The sequence below is a fragment of the Ranitomeya imitator genome, chromosome 1, assembly GCF_032444005.1.
Source record: "Ranitomeya imitator isolate aRanImi1 chromosome 1, aRanImi1.pri, whole genome shotgun sequence".
NCBI classification, from domain to species: domain Eukaryota; kingdom Metazoa; phylum Chordata; class Amphibia; order Anura; family Dendrobatidae; genus Ranitomeya; species Ranitomeya imitator.
The window spans coordinates 936,825,226-936,844,691 of NC_091282.1; the positions used below are offsets into that span (position 1 = coordinate 936,825,226).

At 42.5% G+C, this 19,466-nt stretch overlaps 1 protein-coding gene across 1 annotated transcript; it reads right to left on the reverse strand.

Moving 5' to 3' along the window:
• Nucleotides 1–8,439: 8,439 nt before the first annotated feature.
• LOC138655562 (uncharacterized) lies at nt 8,440–13,028 on the reverse strand. The gene is made up of 6 exons (XM_069743606.1): nt 12,917–13,028; nt 12,289–12,343; nt 11,980–12,186; nt 11,739–11,885; nt 11,534–11,650; nt 8,440–11,294 (listed from the first exon to the last, which is right to left on the reverse strand). Exons 2-6 carry the CDS (start codon nt 12,341–12,343, stop codon nt 10,414–10,416), a joined length of 1,407 nt encoding a protein of 468 aa, XP_069599707.1. The 5' UTR covers nt 12,917–13,028; the 3' UTR covers nt 8,440–10,413.
• Between the last annotated feature and the right edge of the window lie 6,438 nt (nt 13,029–19,466).

Sequence of the window (19,466 nt, forward strand, 5' to 3'; positions counted from 1 at the left end):
GCAGATTCCTATTGAGAAGCAGGTGTAAACCGCTGCGGAATCCACACAAAGAATTGACATGCTGCAGAAAATTCAACGCAGTGTTTCCACACGGTATTTTCCGCAGCATGTGCACTGTGGATTTGGTTTCCCATAGGTTTACATGGTACTGTAAACCTGATGGAAAACTGCTGCGAATCCACAATGTGTGCACATAGCCTAAGGCTTCCCTGTATGGTTGGGAGTTTTGATGCTGTTCCTCTATGGAAGTCTTCAAGAAGTAGAAAATCCATAATCTATTAATTTAATAAAGGGGTTTTCCATAAGAGCAAGTTGTTATTGCGAGATCGGTGGGGATCTAACCATTGATATCCCCACAACGGAGGTCTTCTGCCCACTGTTTGAATGGAGCGGTGGTGGAGCATGTGCACTCCAATCATTCTAAATGAGACTGCCATGTTGGAGTAGAGCACATCTGCAGCTCGTACTGCTCGTACTGCAGGGTCTACGCCTCATTCAGATGTCTATGTTCTAGCCATGTCTTTCACGGATATATCATCTCTTACACACTATAGTCTATGAGGCTGTGTACATGTCTGTTTTTTCACGGACTGTGTTCACGCAAAACTCAGAGACAGGTCAATTTTTTTTATGGCATCACGGATGAAAAGTGCCAATACAAGCCTGTGGGTCTGTGAAAAACATGTACACGCAACTTACTGATGTCATCAATGTGCTGTCGAGGAGATGATTTGTCATTTATCCATCTGAGAAAAAAATCTGATAACACACTGATGGTAAAAACGGACACAGACCGTACATGACACACTGATCCAAAACACTAATATCACCGGAACCATTTTTTCACGTACATGTTTAAACACGGATTTTTGAATGAGGCTGTAATGTGTCTTTAGATCCTCTAGTCTTTTACACATCATTTAGTCCTGTATCCTACATGTTGTAATTTTACTTTATGTCCCAAGCAGCGTCGGACTGGAGCATCTTGGGCCCACCAGAGAAAATAATTCTTAGGGCCCACTATGTAGCTACATAGAAATAAAAGACCACCAATTGCGCTGTAAAACACGCTAATATCAGGGCATAATATAAGCTAGTACATGTCTTAATTATGTAGCAGGGGTTGGGGTAGCCCTCCCTCATAGAATATAAAGTAGCCAATTCATAGAATATAAAGTAGCCCCCTCATAGGGTACAATGCAGCCCCTCTCATATAGCATAATGCAGCCCCCTCATAGAATATAATGCAACTAGCCCCATATAGTATAATGTAACCCCCTCATAAAGGTATAATACATGCCCCCATAGAATATAATGTAGCCCCCTCATAGGGTATAATGCAAATCCCTTCATATAGTATAATACAGCCCCCTAGAATATAATGTAGCCCCCTCAGAGTATAATGTAGCAGCCCCCCGCAGAAAATAATATAGCCCCCTCAGAGTATAATGCTGCCCCCCTTATAGGGTATAATGCAGCCCTCCCTCATAGGGTATAATGCAGCTCCCCCCATAGGGTATAATTATCTAAGCGCCATTTATTTCATAGCGTTTTACATGTGAGAAGGGGTATACATAATAAAAAACAAATACAATGATCTTAATCAATACAAGTCACAACTGGTACATGAGGAGAGAGGACCCTGCCCGCGAGGGCTCACAATGTACAAGGGATGGCTGAGAATACAGTGGTCGAGGGTAGAGCTAGTTGTGCAGCGGTTTGGTCTATCGGTGGTTACTGCAGGTTGTAGGCTTGACGGAAGAGGTAGGTCTTCAGGTCCTTTTTGAAGGTTTCCAAGGTAGGCGAGAGTCTGATATGTTGTGGTAGAGAGTTCCAGAGTATAGGGGATGCACGGGAGAAATCTTGTATGTGATTGTGGGAAGAGGAGATAAGAGGGGAGTATAGAAGATCTATTACCTCATAGGGTACAATGCTGCCCCCCTCATAGGGTACAATGCTGCCCCCTATAGCTCCCCCATAGGGAATAATGCTGCCCCCCTCATAGGGAATAATGCTGCCCCAGACTCACTGAGATTGTATCTATATCTCTATCTATCAAAACAAAACAAAATACTCACCTCTCCTCTTCGCTCCCACACTGATTCCGGCGGTGGCTCTGCTTCAATGTCAGGAGCTGCGCTGCAGATGAAGTGACATCATCGTGCACCCACTGTGTCAGAGGCGAGGGAAATGATGGGAGAGGGAGCGTAATCTAATGCGCTCTGCTCCATTAATGCGCGCTGGGGGGCGACGGGTCCCCCTGGCTTACGGCCCTGCAGCTGCCAAGTGAGCTGGGGGTCCCTGAGGGAACACGGGCGGGGGCCCTGGTCTGCGGTTCCTGATAGCGGGCAGAGTTAGCTGCAGCATGTGGCAAACGCTGCCTGCTACTATAGTGAAATTAAGTCACTCCTCTCTACGCCCATGGGGGCGTGGGGAAGCGTGAATATTCATTTCACTTTAGCAGCGGGAACAGGCTTAGGCTTCCTGTCACCCGCTGCTGCTCCGCTGAAACCGGGGGCCCCATAGCAGCTGCATGGTGTGCCGCTATTAGCGACACCCCACTAGCTGGGGGCCCCTGGAGCAGCGAGGGCCCTAGGCAGCTGCTGGCCCTGTATGACAGCAAGTGTCAGGGCCTGGGCCCACCGGAGAATCCTCCGGTTCTCCAGTGGCCCAATCCAACCCTAGTCCCAAGACAATTCATGCTATAACTGTCTGTAAAGGCCGACTACATTGCGAGGTGCTGGATCTTGTACATCTGTGGCAACGTTACTGAATGAAAACCTGAATTTAGTGATTAAGCTGTGCCCCCAATACTTCACTGTGATGTTACTTCACTAACAAAGATGTTGTTTTTGCTCGCTTTCATATATATGAACATCTCCACATTTAAGGATTAAATATACCGACTATGAACTTGCAGTAAAAGCAAACTGTTGAGTCTCAGTGACTGGATGAACGTGGCACACTTTGAATAAGTAATTATGTTATAACAAGCAGTATGGCAGCTATAGAATTTGTTACGTTGGGTACAGAAAAGCCGGATTACTTATCGGTAATGTTCTTTTAGTGAGTCCACGACAGCACCCGCTTGAGAAAGGGATCCACCCATAGGAACAGGAAACCTACAGAAATAAAAGGGGGCGGTCCACCTCAGTTGGATTTCAGAGAACCAGAGGAACCGCCCCAGTATTAGGCATATGTAATATAAATTTGTACATCCAAGAATACTATCCTACTATCTAAATATCCATAATTTATTATGTGTATTATTTACAATTAACTTAGGGAGGGAAGTGAGTTGGTGCGGTCATGGACTCACTAAAAAAAAGAGCATTACTGGTAAGAGTAGTGTATAATAGCCATGATCCGTCAAACTCAATCTGACAGGTGCCCCGCCCCTATCAAAGTGTATCAAAATGTGTAACCCCTCCCCTCCCCTTGTCTGACGGCTGGTATCCAGCTGTCCCTCCTTGTTTGATTTCCCCTTTTGATATAGTTTAATATAGTTTAATTTGTTGTAGTTTTGATATTATTCCCGTATTTTGTGGAATAACACATGTTTATAATTATAGCCTAGTCGTGTATTTATTTTACACGTGGTTTATAACACCTTTCTCATTTGTTTTATAATAGATTTTATACGTATCCCCGAGTTTGATTCTGTAAGCTTTTGTTTTATTCACAGTGTATTCATATAGTGGAGAACTTAAAGCTGTTTATATGTGTCTCTACTGAACACTATGGTGAACATTAACTAAATGTTTATTTTCCCAAACAGAGAATCTGCTGTGGGTATTTGCAGTGTATTCATATAGTGGAGAACTTAAAGCTGTCTATTTGTTTTTGTAAATGGTGAACACTAACTAAATGGTGAACATTATCTAAATTAGGTTAACTGCGGTTCAGAGGTTCATAACACCTAGGTCAATTTATAGCACCTAGGTCAAGCAATTGTTGTTGTATTTGCGTACCCCATAAATGTTTATTCTCACAAACAGAAAAGTTATTGTGTCCTGAAGATGGCATCTGAGGTTATTTGTTTTTTGTATTAGCTTTCTCAGAAAACAGCTGTGTTATCTGAGGGTCAGATATTTTTGTACAAACTCATGCTGTTTGGTGATCTTTGTGAAGCAGAACTTTGTTTTATAACACATTTGTACTTGTATTGTACCTGAATTGATATTTGCTTTCTCTTTTTTGTGTCCTGAAGATGGCATCTGCAAAGTTATTTGTTATCTACTGAGGCCATTGCAAGTTGTGTTTATTCACATTGTAGCAGGTTTTATCCTTGTGGCTGCCTTATATACACAGAAGAGATATGCACCAATGTCACAACACAAGTTATAATATGACCCAATGTTACAACACAAGTAAGAAGCGGCGTGTTTTATACGAATAAAAACCAAAGACACGATATTGTAAAAAAAAAAATTTAAAAGATTTATTTCTCACAATAAAACAGCATCTCAAAGACATTTCAACACTATAAAAAATTCTTACAGGATATAAAAAGTAAAAACATTAAATAGTACAATGAACAATTACACTTCTTACAAAATAATTAATATAGCGTTACAAGGCGTGTACAGCATTTATCCAGTACATTCTTTACATCGTGAGCCACATGGTTTGTAGCAGCGGTAGAGACCTTTTTTTAGGTAGCAAAGTTCCACGTGTGGTACCTAATGACGGGGAATGTAAAGATTGAATTGTACGGGGTGACGCCGCTAACTTCAGCGGTGTAGATACAGAGCGTGTCTCACTGTTGGTAATTTTTAATTCATCTAAAAGCTTCCTAGTAGCGGGGTTACCCACAACTGTAGACGGCATATTTAGTTCGGCCATAGCCTGCATAAATGAATCCCAACCCGGTGGTAAATTTCTACTGTTCAGAGCATGACTCTGCGTTGTACTACGTACCAAATCCAGTAAGTTAGACCCTGGTATTACGGATCCTTTGAAAATAAATTCAGCATTATTATTCCATGCTGTGACATTTTTATTCTGCAGCAGCCTGTTTAGTAAAAATTCAGCATTCTTTTTATATCTTTGGTTTATATGTCCGACAATTTCAGCGATCTCATGATTTTTATCAGAGTCGGTATTTGGCAATTGCTGCTGACCAGGATCAGGAGGGCTAACGAGATTTAAAGCCGTTACTTCTTTTGAGCTGTGCCTCGTATGTACCAAGTAGCGTTGTAGCACAGCGCTATACATTTTAATTTTCACATCATCGGGAATGTCACGACGCTGTAAAATGTCGCTAATCTCACCATCAAGGCGCCGAATAACACTGTCGCGTATGTTATCTGTAGTACCGGGTCTTAGTTTGTCTAGCTCCTGTTTGGGTACTAGATACATTTTCGTTGTATGCTCCATTATCTTCCGGCGATCAGGCTTGTTATTATTGGGATTGCAAAAGCTAAAAGAGGACCGATAAACCCGCCGGCCTGTTTTAGTAGGCGCTTCTTTTTCTTTATGGGCTGAGACCTGTCGCTCAGGGTTCTTATAGCTTTACGCCACTTCTTTAATATACCTTTTTGGCGCTCTTTCAGCGGAATCCTGCCTTTTAAGATATTTAAAGCAATCTCGCCTATGGCTGTAATTAAATCATTGCTTGCATCGCGCAAAATAGACTTTCTGACAGCGGGGGTTGCTTTCACTAGGGTTTTTAAGAGAGCCCAGTTACGCCGGAGCCTCTCAGACATCTTTACATCACAACGACCACAGTGTAGAATGTCTGATACCTGGTAAAATTCACTTTTTAGAAGTTTTTTTCTTCTGAACATAGACAGCGGGCAGCGCGGGTGGAAACAACCCAGTCCTTAAACGCAGATCCTCAGGAGTATTAGCTCTCAAATCTACAAGCAAATACCCGTAAGGCTCCCGCGTGGCATCCTCAAAAGCTTCTAGGAAAAAACGTGTTTTTCCGGGATACATCTGACGAGCTAGAGTTAAAATTTGTAATTTATCTCGGGGGTTGTTAAAAAGCACCATGTACTTTGTGTTTAAATTTATCGTACGGCTTTTCTTGCCCTGACAAAATATGTTTTGCACCAGGTAGAAAATGCTGAGATTTCTGTGGTGCACATACTTGGTAAAGGCTTTTTCTATCTCACAATTCTCACTAGCACTCTCCATGAGATCATCAACAATCGCCAAATTCACCTTCTCCGGTGGGAATAATTCGTCATCTACGAATGTATTCGGCAGACCCTCCACAAATCTGGCGTGGGGAAAAGAGAGAGAGATTTCATCATATAGTTTTTGCCAACACGAATAAAACCATACAATATTATCAGGTTTCTGAGAAAAATTAGCTTCAATATTATATAGCAGCTGTTTTACAAAATAGCTCTTTCCAGAATTAGACGGGCCTGCTAGAATGCACGAGAACGGGTGTTGCAGACGCGTATCCATCACAATACTCGACTAATACCCAAAAGGTAATGTTGTGAAATCGTCTAATAGTCGCCGCTTTGTATAAACGCACTTTTGTGTTTTGCGTAATGGCCTTGTTTCAATATCCCAGTACTTTTTATTTCTCACAATGGACGCCTGCTGTACGACAATACGTTTCTGAGTTTCTGCGGCAGAATTGCGCGGGTAGTCCAGAACTAGATCTTTCAGACTGTTGAAATTAATAGATTGAGAGTTACCAACATTTAGTGTTATCCCCTTAACTTTTAAGACAGTTTTACCGGTGTTGAGTTTGTAGCCGTAAGTTTTGGGGCCCGCGGATACAAATTCTGTGATGTGTGTACCATCGGGTATTTCACTGGTCAGCTCCCCCAGGTAATCGCCTAAAGGCGGTTGCCACTCACCATCTCTCTGTACAAAAATAACTGAGTCTGTGTCGTGATAAAGGCACCTCTCCTGCAGCCGGTCCAGCAGCGAATAGAGCTCTAACCGAGCATACGCTGTTGTAAAACACGCTATAAAAATGTTTGTGTTTTTGTTGAGTGTGTGGTGGCCTTTTGCATATTTCCAGTTAATGGTTGCGGTGTCATCATCAAGGAAATGTAACATCGAAATGTCATAGTAAGGCAGGAACAAATACTTAAAAAGCTCATCTGGATCCCTAACAATGCTGGTACATGATAGATTAGATCTCTGAGCAAACTTTCCCCATAAAGAATTTAAGAAAAGCTTGGAGATCTGGCGCTTAGCAGGATTGACAGCTATATTTTCAGGCCGTAATTGGACACCTTCTTTTTCAAGAAAAGAGTCAATGTACTGCCGTTTCTTGGCGTCATCAGTGCACCAGCTAGGATAACCAGAGGCTTCCTGCTTATCCCTAAGATGTAATTTAATGTAAGGCGCAAACAGATCATCAGTGGTTTTAGGAAAATGCCATATTTCATAGATGTGAGCGATCCGATACCCTTTTTCTATCGCCATCTCGAGCTCTATAGTGCACCAGGTGCCTGTCAGCGCCCGTTCTTCATCACTGTGGGCACAAATATCTGCCTGGGAATCTGCAGCGCATGTGTAGCAAAGGGGAAACATTAATTTTTTGTTGAGTTTTACCGGTAGAACTGGAAAAAATAAATCTCTCGGCGGGTAGACCTTGACTCTAGCAATGCCAAAGTATTTTTTAATGAATCCAAAATTGTCGTAGATGATGTCTGGGTGGCCTACAGGGTATGTTTTAGTTTTGTTTACAAAGGGGTACAGACTGGTGAAATCGTAGTAGTGTAAAGTCTCCCCTTCTTCCAGATGGTGATAGAGCTTAATGGCGTTAGTTCGCCCGCCATAAAGCGCATCACGGGGGTCTAAAGGAGCGGGGAATTCCATCTGACGAAGAAATGTTTGAAGGTTAGAATCATTTTCAACCATTTCATTCCACTCATGTTCCCACATCAGTCTTACTGTGTACCCGCAACACTGTAAGTAACGCTTTTTAGCTAAAAAGGTGTAATATAACTGGCCGTAGGACGTGCTTGTGACCTTATTTGTGTCATTTTCATTATAGCACACGGGACAACCGTGGTAAAAACACCCCTGAAATTCAAAGGCTATGTGCTGGCCGCTAACATAGGCATAGCCATCTAGAAAATACTTCCCGACCTGTTTTTCACCGCCTCTCAAAGCGTGCTGTATGTCGATGTTCTCAGAGTGGGCTACATACATGAGCCACTGTATAGCGGGTGTCGAGTAGCGCTTTTTTGCCTTGTGATAATTATCACCAGGTAAAATGGCGATTGTCTTTTTTGGTAGAAATTTAAACCGGTACATTGTCATACACACCGAGGCCAGGGTGATGAGCTGAAAAGGATCAACACATCTGCGCACTACAATCTTTTGCTTTTGACGCTTACAGTATTTTTTAACATTTTTCTGCGTCATCTGCATAATACGCTCTCTATAGATCTCGCAGGCGTGTCTCAAAATTTCAACATCTTGTTTGCAATAAGATTTTAGCTCGGCCTTGAAGTCAAAAGTTGTATTTACCTGTGTCTCATACCACTCCAGGAACTCTACCTTCTCACCAGGTGACATGTACTCCACCCCATAATATTTTACATCAGGTATGGGGCCTACATAGTTTTGGTTTTCTCTGGTATTGAAAAAGTGTGGAAAATGCCCTTTGCCTCCTGAAAAGCCCATGGCCTGTGGTAATTTACTGAGTTTCATGGGGATAAAATTTAGAGAGTCTATGAACCTTATAGACAAATCGGGTAGCGACACACACAAGAGGCGGCCACCTTGGGTTATCAACTGTACTTGTAGTTTTTCAGAAATCAGTTCCTTAACAATAAAGTATGCATCATATCTTCCACCATTGTGGGCAATAAATGTATGATCTGAAAATTTACCGCTTGTAAAGAACTGTACAAAGTCATGTGTACAGGTATCGCCCTCAAACTCCCAGGAGGGGTGGCCATACAGCGTTGTAGCATAAATGTAATTCGGGATGTGCGTGCCTGTCTCCTGCATACATTCAAAATCATAAAAGATATAGCAATCTGACTCATCCTGTGCTACATACTTCCGCATGTAACAAAGATGGGCATCGAATTTATTTATATGTCTGCGACATACAGGACAGCGCAAACCATTACATTTATGCTCTGTTTCACTATTTCTGGGGACAAAAAGGTTGCATTTATCACAAAATGTTTTAAGTCTGCAGAATGCTGGGTCGCCTAATCCAAATTGTTTGTGATAATCTAGGCACACGCTCGAGCGGCAATAAACTCTGCAAACAGGACATCTGGGCTGTTGGTCGGCACCGCTTTCTATGCAATTCTCTCTCTGACATGCTTTACAAAAATACTGACAGGAGTGGTTGTTTTTGTGGTGAAACACTGAATTGCAGAGCTCACAAAAGTACTTAGCGCCGATAAAACCCTTCATATTTTTGATACCGTAGTAGTGATTATCATGGAACAATATGAATACGGTTTTGCCAATAGCTGTATTACCGCTCTCAAAGTAACGCCAATCGCCCTGACTATAGTACAGTACTTTAATGGTGACCCCCAAATATTTTTCAAATGCAGGGATGTCGCTAAAACTCACTAATTGATCATCAGGGATGCCCAGTGCTGCGTGTATGTTTTTAGAGCGGTTCAGTAAAACACCATCACTGACATCCGTGTCGTCCATCAGGGCGCACACACTGGCAGCCAAACACAGATTTGACTTGTAATTGTTAAAATCATACAGCCATTGTCTCTTTTGTTTAATGATCTGACTGCTCGCTATAGATTTCAAGCGCCTTTTTACACCACCGCGTCGGTTTTTAATGATGGTGACGACTAGCTTTAGCGAATTGGATGATATGCATTCACTGTTACTTTGAAGTGCGCGGGCAACAGCATTTAAAAAAGATTCGGAATTAAAATCTTCACGGGTTTGTTTTGTAGTGAAAATAGGGTCTAAAGTATCACCGGCATCAAACCTTAACTGTACAAAGTCGCCAGGTTCAATGTCCCTGATGATTCTATCCAGTAATGCCTGAATGCCTTCATGAACAATATTCAAGCCCTCTTCAAATGACCGTACACGCTCCAAATTTACAAATCTAAAATGATCTGTATGTATATGACCGTTGAAATTGCGGAGGGCCCTTTCATGATGATGGATGTGTTGCAAAAATACTGTATGATCGGGGCGCCGCACATTACCAGCAGCGTCAGCGTCTGCGGATTGTGAATTTTGTGTAGATGCCTGTGCGGCATCTGCAGAGCTGCCTGGACTATGTGAGTGCTGTTCTGACTCTTGTGACGACATCTGTGGTGACTGTAGAGGCATTGCAGGACACATGGCACCACGGCGCCTCCTAGAGCATAGCGCCCGTCTAGCGCTGACCAACAATTTTAGAGCCCTTTTTATAACTCTAGCCCTATTATACCTGGGTAGTGTTAGTTTAGGCGGTTTATGCATGCCGTAGCCGACCATATCTAGTCATAATGGGGTCGCTGTAGTTGTTATCTCGCCATCCAGCAGCAGGCTCCGAAGTGCGTATAGTTCGGACTTATTAGCCTGTGTTGGGTTTTGTGTTAATAATAATTTTTCAAAAGTATCGCAAAAAAACATTATTTTGGGGACCCAGCGTTTGTAGCGTAAGTAGCGGCCGATGTGTTCCTGAAATACAAGCATTTCAACGGGGTCCCAGCTGCGGGATTCATGCTGCAGATCTATAGCTGGCGCATGAATCCGTGGCTTTTTACACATTTTAAGCTCTTTACACCCCTTAACATCAGCCGGCCGCGACCTCTTTGACCGTTTCTTAACATTAACAGAGTTAGATACACAGACATGAGATATGTCACCCAAATTAGAGGATCCTGAGGGTCCGGCCCCAGAGGCATTAGCAGGCCCCGTTACACATGGCGCTGACGGTTGCATAGTGTGGGACATACGTATAATGAGCGGTTCTATGGATGGTTGCTTACCATCAGCGAGCTGATCAATCTCGCGATCATACTCTTCACGACTCATCGTTGCTGTTGCACCCACGGCGCAGGATGCGGTTGGTGACTCTGTAACATGTTTTGTTTTCCGCTTATGTTTTCGGGGTGCCTCGAGCACTTCTGGATATAGTGGCGCGGGGTCATTCACACGGATTGTCGATGGCTGACCGGTACTTGAATGGGGTATTTCACGATGGTCCGACGGTACAGGGTTTCCTGCGTCCTGCACCACGCAGATCGGTGATAGCGGATATGCTCTAACAGAACCATTAGCCGTCTGTATCGCCGGCCACGCTTGTGCTGCGCCATTCTCGGTGATCTGTAGCGGCTGTAGAGGTGCTGGAGGTGTTTTTCTCATGACTTTGCGCTTAGCTGTAGGAAAGATTATACATGTGTCAGATATGTGCGAGACCGTCGCAGGCCGCTGCGCATAGCTGCAGGAAAGATTATACGTGTGCCAGATATGTGTGAGACCGACGCAGGCCGCTGCGCTTAGCTGCAGGATAGATTATACATGTGTCAGATATGTGGGGGCCATGGATCTCAATGATGAAGCACGTGCATCATTGACTGTACAGAGACTGTGCATGTATACTAAAATATACACTTACGGGATAGCGATGTGTGGTGAATGATTGCCGTGGCGTCTTCTGCAGCTTCTGCGATGCTCTCCATTAGCTCCGGTATATTCTCTTTTGTGAAAATTCTTCTAGGCTTCAGTTTACAAGCTATAAATAAAGATACAGGCCTTAGTAGAGGCGTGGTGGATTTTCGCAGAGCGGTTGTGCAAAAAAAAACTTTTCATACGATTCTCACCTCTCCCTTTTTTGCCCCCCGGTCCGAGCTGTTTTTTAGGTGCTCTAGAATCAGGGCTGTTTCTCGGCGTGGGGGTCTGGTACATCAGTTCCTCAACAGGCGGCTGATTGTGTTCCGTGGTGGTTGGTTCTGGAAACATGTCGACATCTGTAAAGAATTAATATATATATTTACACGTCTAAATACTTAAAAGCTATATACACACACACACACATACATACACAGCAGTCACACAACGCACCTATGATGCCTTGAGTCAAATCCCACACAGCAGCGACACCTGCATTAGTGTTACTATACTCAGCTCCAGGTGTATCACACTCCAGAGTAGGCACGCTGAAGCCGTTTAAAAAATCATCGCTATAGTTGCTGATAAATTCATCTACAGCATCGGGGGTGTTCCTGGTAAATTCATCTAGATTATCGGGGATGGTCCTGATTAATTCATCTTAAACAAGAAAGAATAAACAATATAAAGATAATATATAAAAACAGCCCTTAGTTAGAATGGGACACTAACAGATACATGTATATAAATCTTGAAACATACCTATTACCGAATCCGCAACTTGACTGGAAAAAGCCGAAAAATGTTGGGATTCCATCTAAAATAAATTATCTGTGTAAATTTTATGCGCAATCTATATTATCCACACACCACTACTCGTCAAACTCAATTATATACCCCAACAAATAAACTGCTCCCCGTGTATAAATATTCTTATACTAAGCAAATCATGGGTAATACGGCTAAGTCTTTCTATATTAATTATGCGCCACAAATATGATTTATGCGGTAAAACTATATTACACAGCCCCACAAAATATACCGCTACTGTATAAATATGACTATAAATATGTCTATGTTAAACAACACACATGTAGTAAGTAAACGCTGCAGGCGCTAGTTAGGGCGTATTGACAGTTATTAACTACTGTATTACATAAATTATGTTATAATAGTTGTCCGCGGATAAGTCTTTCTATATTAATTATGTACCACAGAATATGTTTTATGCAGTAAAACTATATTATACAACGATACTAAATATGCAGCTATCCTCCAGTATAAAACTAACTTATTAGACAAATAACACCCTTAATTATGGTTTTAGAGATGCATAGTTAAATATAATTAAGCATTTGCGAATAATAACACAACTGTCTTATATACTTACATTTAGAATAGCTTGCTTTTTTTAGTCTGGTCGGACTTCTGGTGGTTGTCTGATGTACTTAGTGGGCCAGCCACCTGTATTTATCCTGAGTGTCAGAAACCAGCTCACCTGTTAACACCCAGAAACACGCCCAGTTACGCCCCCACCACACGCCTGCTGTTAACACCCAGAACACAACCATACATGCAATTAATGCATGCATTAACTCACGCATGATATATCCGGATTAAAACAGGAATTTTTATACAGCTGAATTTCTGAAAGAAGCAGGCTGTTGATTAACGAACCACAATCATTTTAATCAATCATGACGTCTAAATCGTATGATGCCATATTAGAAAAACAATATTTTACATGCCGCGCACCCGGCTCATTCTCGGGTATTGACAAATTATTTAGATCTGCAAGAGCACGCGGTATAAAGAAATCTGATGTTATTGCCTGGTTAAATAAGCAAGACACCTATACGCTACACAAGCCTGCTAGAAAACGCTTTTTGACAAATAAAATTTACGTCTCGGCCATTGATGCGCAGTGGCAGGCGGATCTCGTAAGTTTAATTGACTATTCAAGGGAAAATGATAATGTCAAATACATCCTGACGGTGATTGATGTTCTATCGAGATACGCATGGTGCGTAGCCTTGACAAACAAGACAGGCGCTAGTGTCGCCAGATCGTTCGAATTAATATTTCAAAATGATAAGCGCATACCGAAGAAACTGCAGACGGATCGCGGCAAAGAATTTATAAATTCATCACTCAAACAGCTATGTAATACGTACAATATTCATCACTTTTTTACAAACAATGATGTAAAAGCCGCTATGGTCGAGCGTTTTAATCGCACATTAAAAACCCGTATGTGGCGCTATCTTACGCATCATAATACCTTTAGGTATATTGATATTTTACCGGATTTGCTGCATAGCTACAACCATACGTACCACTCAACGATCCGCTGTAGTCCCGCGTCTGTGTCAGAGAGAAACGTGATGCAAATCTGGCGCAATATTTACAGTTCTACTATTACTAATAAACCGATTAAACCGTCTTTAACGGTCGGCTCTCATGTGAGAATATCGCGCTATAAATCGACCTTCTGTAAGGGCTATGAGAAGACGTACAGCGATGAGATTTTTTTAATCACCGGCGTCTCCAATAAATTTCATAAACCCCTTTATAAAATCAGTGATTTAGCCGGAGAGCCTGTAGAGGGGTCATTTTATAAGGAAGAGCTGCAAAAAATACCTATGGATGAGGATCGTGTCTACAGAGTAGAAAAGATTTTGAGAAAAAAACGTGTCAGGGGTGTGAGTCATTGCTTTGTCAAATGGCTGGGCTACCCCGAAAAATTCAATAGTTGGATCCCGGCCTCAGAGTTGACAGATATATAACCATGGAAGCGGGCTCATTTTTCGTGACATTACCCAGTAATTCGTCAATTAAAATCTACCCTGAAAACACAATATCGGAGTACAATACCAAGTTAGCGCGGGCCGTTCATCTTTCGGCAGATTATGAGGTTGCGTTAACGGAAATACAGTACCCCCATACGTGGAACACGTTTGATGCTTTTGAAGGGAGCTTCTACGCGGCTAAACACGGCGAACCTTTAGTACAGTATCACATAAAATCAGGATTTTACTCGTCCATTCCTAAGCTAGTTGGCGCGGTCAATGCCCGAATAGAAGCGCTGTATTTATCTACGCCTGCCTACAGAATACGGTATGATGAGCTACGCCGCGAGGTGATCCTGACCGACCCATCCCCTATACAGTTTACTCTGGGTACTAAGTTAAAATTTATTTTCGGCCTGCAGACCGTCGATGACTCCCCCGTTGCTTTAATGCCGTGGAATCGCCGCTTTTACCCCGATTCAAAGGCTGGTTTTTATTCGCTTTTTGTATACACTGATATAATTCAGCATCAACTTGTAGGTGACAGTTACGTTCAACTGCTACGAACCGTAGAAGTTAGCGGCGATGATAATGATATTGTCACGGTGCGCTACTCACGGCCCGATTACATACCGCTGTGCAAGCAACACTTTGACTCCATAAACATTACAGTCATGTCGGACCAGGGAACGCCGGTTAAATTCAGATACGGCAAGTGTATAGTGCGATTACATTTTAGACCTCGCCAGCATTGACACGATAAAATGCTGTCCCAAAGGGTGTATGGAGATCCTGCTGTTTATGCCCGCTACTATACTGCACAGTCGGGGCACGGTCTAGAGGGATTCCGCGGGAGCGAGTACATGTATGGCTCTGGACTGGCAGGACTATTTAAAGGTTTATTTCGTCGCGCCGTGCCGCTTTTCAGAAAAGGCTTAGAATTAGTAAAACCACACGTTCGGACGGCTGCCCGGAACATCGCTGCAGATGCCGTGACATCCGCATCGACTGCCCTTATGAAAAGGATAAATACGCCAACCCATCAAGACGGCTCTGGGATAATCTATGTCGCTAAAAAAGCCCAAAAAAGAAAGCGCCGCGTTTGCCCTCCTTTACCGCCGATGCTCATGAATAAAACTACATCCAAGAGACGCCCCCGTCAGAAACGAGTAAGACGCTCTGCGGACGACATCTTCTAATCAGTTACCATGGCTTTCCTGCATGACGCTTCTGTAGAGTGCGCAAAATCTGAACTGGATATTTTTGCCGTACCACCGACTCAAACAAGTATCGAGAAATCTCTATTTGTAGAAGTACAGCCTGTTGCTGCTCTGTCAGACAATGGACCGTTGGAGTTTTACATATCTGGTAGTGGTGATTATTATTATGATCTGAACAACACGCTACTGTACATAAGCTGTCGCATCGTGAAGCAGGATAATACGGCCATCGCCGATGGTGCGCGTGTGGCGCTCATAAACTACCCTCTAGCCACTCTTTTTAACCAGGTCGATATTACTCTGGGAGACCGACTTATCTCACAATCGGACAATCTCTACAGCTATAGAGCCTACATAGAGACCCTTTTAAATTACAGTTCACAGACGCTGGCATCGCAATTTACAGCCGGTTTGTTCTATAAAGACACTGCGGGGCATCATAATGACAGGCGCCTGGATGGCACAAATGCGGGATTTATCAAAAGAGCCAGTGCTGCCTCTCGCTCAAAACCCATCGACCTTTTGGGACCCATATTTGGGGATATATTTAACCAGCCAAAGTTAATATTGAACGGCCTTGACCTTAAGGTTAAACTGTCAAGAAATAAGGATACTTTCTGCCTCATGTCCGCAGAAGCCGAGCCGCTGAAGGTACAAATCTCGCAGGCGGCTCTCTATGTGAAAAGAGTGCAGGTATCACCGGCTGTCCGAATCGGCCACAGCCAGGCCCTCCTAGCAGCAACAGCCAAGTACGCTGTTGACCGAACATGCCTGAAAGTGTACAGCATCGCCGCAGGGACACGGATCACGAACCACGAGAACCTCTTCCTAGGACAGATACCAAAAACTGTTATATTGGGGTTTGTAGATAATGAGGGCTTCAGCGGTTCTTATACAAAAAACCCGTTGGACTTTCACCACTACCACGTCAATCACGCGGCATTATATCTGGATGGTCAGCAGATACCCGCGAGGCCTTATAATCCTAATTTTAATGCTGATTTAGCCATCAGAGAATATATGGCGCTTGCCCATATATCGGGCAAGCAAAAGGCTGATTGTGCCATGGCGATAGATCGTGAAGAATTTATGGCTGGCTTCACGCTATTTGCTTTTGATTTATCGCCTGATCAAGAGCCTGGAGGCCATTTCTCGCTCATTAAAACAGGTAATCTGCGTGCTGAAGTCCGCTTTGCGATAGCGACACCCCACACGATAAATATGATTGTCTTTGCAGTCAGCCACACCATTCTGGAAATTAATAACAGGCGAGAGATCTTGTACGATTTTAATTAAGCAACGATGGACAGTCTGCAGCTTACAGTTGTAGCGCGGACCGATAATTATACAGACCGCATATTCGCCGGTGTGTTTCCGTGTGATTTGCTGCCGGAAGAAAGAGTGACTCAGAGACCCGCGGCATATATTGTGAATACAGACCCGGCGAATCAAGCTGGTCGCCACTGGATATTAATCGTACTCTGCGACGATAAGACGGGCATATTTTTTGACAGTTACGGCTTCCGTGCGGATAATATTATCTTTCCACGCGCTTTTGTGACATTCCTGAACAAGAATTGTTATTCTTATTGTTATCAGAGCGCACAAATTCAAGATTTGTATAGCAGTGTATGCGGTCATTATTGCATATATGTATTATACCATATAGCGCGAGGCTTTCCATTTAAGAAGATTTTACAAAATTTTACGTCTGACATGCAGAATAATGATCGAGCCGTATCAGATTTTGTGACATCAAGATTTTCAGGCGCCGTTATTTGTTCATCGTGTCGTTATCAGATACAGCAAAGATGCATTTGTCAGCATCATGCTGTTAGCTAACTTAAAATTTGAGCTGTTGTTTTATCGTGAGAAATAAATCTTTTAAATTTTTTTTTTTACAATATCGTGTCTTTGGTTTTTATTCGTATAAAACACGCCGCTTCTTACTTGTGTTGTAACATTGGGTCATATTATAACTTGTGTTGTGACATTGGTGCATATCTCTTCTGTGTATATAAGGCAGCCACAAGGATAAAACCTGCTACAATGTGAATAAACACAACTTGCAATGGCCTCAGTAGATAACAAATAACTTTGCAGATGCCATCTTCAGGACACAAAAAAGAGAAAGCAAATATCAATTCAGGTACAATACAAGTACAAATGTGTTATAAAACAAAGTTCTGCTTCACAAAGATCACCAAACAGCATGAGTTTGTACAAAAATATCTGACCCTCAGATAACACAGCTGTTTTCTGAGAAAGCTAATACAAAAAACAAATAACCTCAGATGCCATCTTCAGGACACAATAACTTTTCTGTTTGTGAGAATAAACATTTATGGGGTACGCAAATACAACAACAATTGCTTGACCTAGGTGCTATAAATTGACCTAGGTGTTATGAACCTCTGAACCGCAGTTAACCTAATTTAGATAATGTTCACCATTTAGTTAGTGTTCACCATTTACAAAAACAAATAGACAGCTTTAAGTTCTCCACTATATGAATACACTGCAAATACCCACAGCAGATTCTCTGTTTGGGAAAATAAACATTTAGTTAATGTTCACCATAGTGTTCAGTAGAGACACATATAAACAGCTTTAAGTTCTCCACTATATGAATACACTGTGAATAAAACAAAAGCTTACAGAATCAAACTCGGGGATACGTATAAAATCTATTATAAAACAAATGAGAAAGGTGTTATAAACCACGTGTAAAATAAATACACGACTAGGCTATAATTATAAACATGTGTTATTCCACAAAATACGGGAATAATATCAAAACTACAACAAATTAAACTATATTAAACTATATCAAAAGGGGAAATCAAACAAGGAGGGACAGCTGGATACCAGCCGTCAGACAAGGGGAGGGGAGGGGTTACACATTTTGATACACTTTGATAGGGGCGGGGCACCTGTCAGATTGAGTTTGACGGATCATGGCTATTATACACTACTGGTAAGTAATCCGGCTTTTTACCCTTCGCCACGACAGCACCCGTTTGAGAGACTTCTAGAGATCCATCACCTGGGAGGGACCACCGTGCTGAGTACAGCTCTGCCAAAGGCTAAATCAGAAGATGAAGAAAGATTGAGTCTGCAGTGATTACAGAAGGTAGACGGAGTCGACCAAGTAGCAGCCTTACATATAGATTCAATTGGAACGTCTGTTCTCAGCCCAGGAAGATGCCATGGCTCGAGCTGAAGTGCCCTTATATCCTCCAGAGGATTTTCATTTTTCACGGAGTATGCCAGGTAAATCGCATCCCTGATCCAATTTGATAAGGTGCCCCTCATGACTCCATACCCTTTTTTGTGACCCTGGAAGGATATAAACAGCCCTGCAATGTCTCCAATCCCTAGATCTATCTACTTTATGACTGCTCTGTTCACGTGTAGGGTATGAAACTTTTCTTCTTCTGGAATGACCGGACCACTAAAGAAGGAGGGAAGAAAGATTTCTTGTGATCTATGAAACTTCGCTGTCACTTTAGGAAGATACGAGGGATCCGGCTTTAGTATTAAACTGTCCTGGGATATCAAAAATGGTGGGTCTCTGGATAGCGCCTGGATATCACTAACCCTTTTAGCAGATGTCAGTGCTACCAAAAGTGCTGTCTTCAGAGATATATACAGTGGGGCAAAAAAGTATTTAGTCAGTCAGCAATAGTGCAAGTTCCACCACTTAAAAAGATGAGAGGCGTCTGTAATTTACATCATAGGTAGACCTCAACTATGGGAGACAAACTGAGAAAAAAAAATCCAGAAAATCACATTGTCTGTTTTTTTAACATTTTATTTGCATATTATGGTGGAAAATAAGTATTTGGTCAGAAACAAACAATCAAGATTTCTGGCTCTCACAGACCTGTAACTTCTTCTTTAAGAGTCTCCTCTTTCCTCCACTCATTAC

What these genes read in the sequence shown, in the direction of transcription:
- LOC138655562 (XM_069743606.1), bottom strand. Translation starts at nt 12,343, where the DNA reads ATGGAATCCCAACATTTTTCGGCTTTTTCCAGTCAAGTTGCGGATTCG. An exon ending in TTTGACTCAAGGCATCATAG is followed by an intron (nt 11,886 to 11,979) that starts GTGCGTTGTGTG and finishes AATTCTTTACAG; the next exon opens with ATGTCGACATGTTTCCAGAA. An exon ending in TCACCACACATCGCTATCCC is followed by an intron (nt 11,295 to 11,533) that starts GTAAGTGTATAT and finishes TCTTTCCTACAG; the next exon opens with CTAAGCGCAAAGTCATGAGA.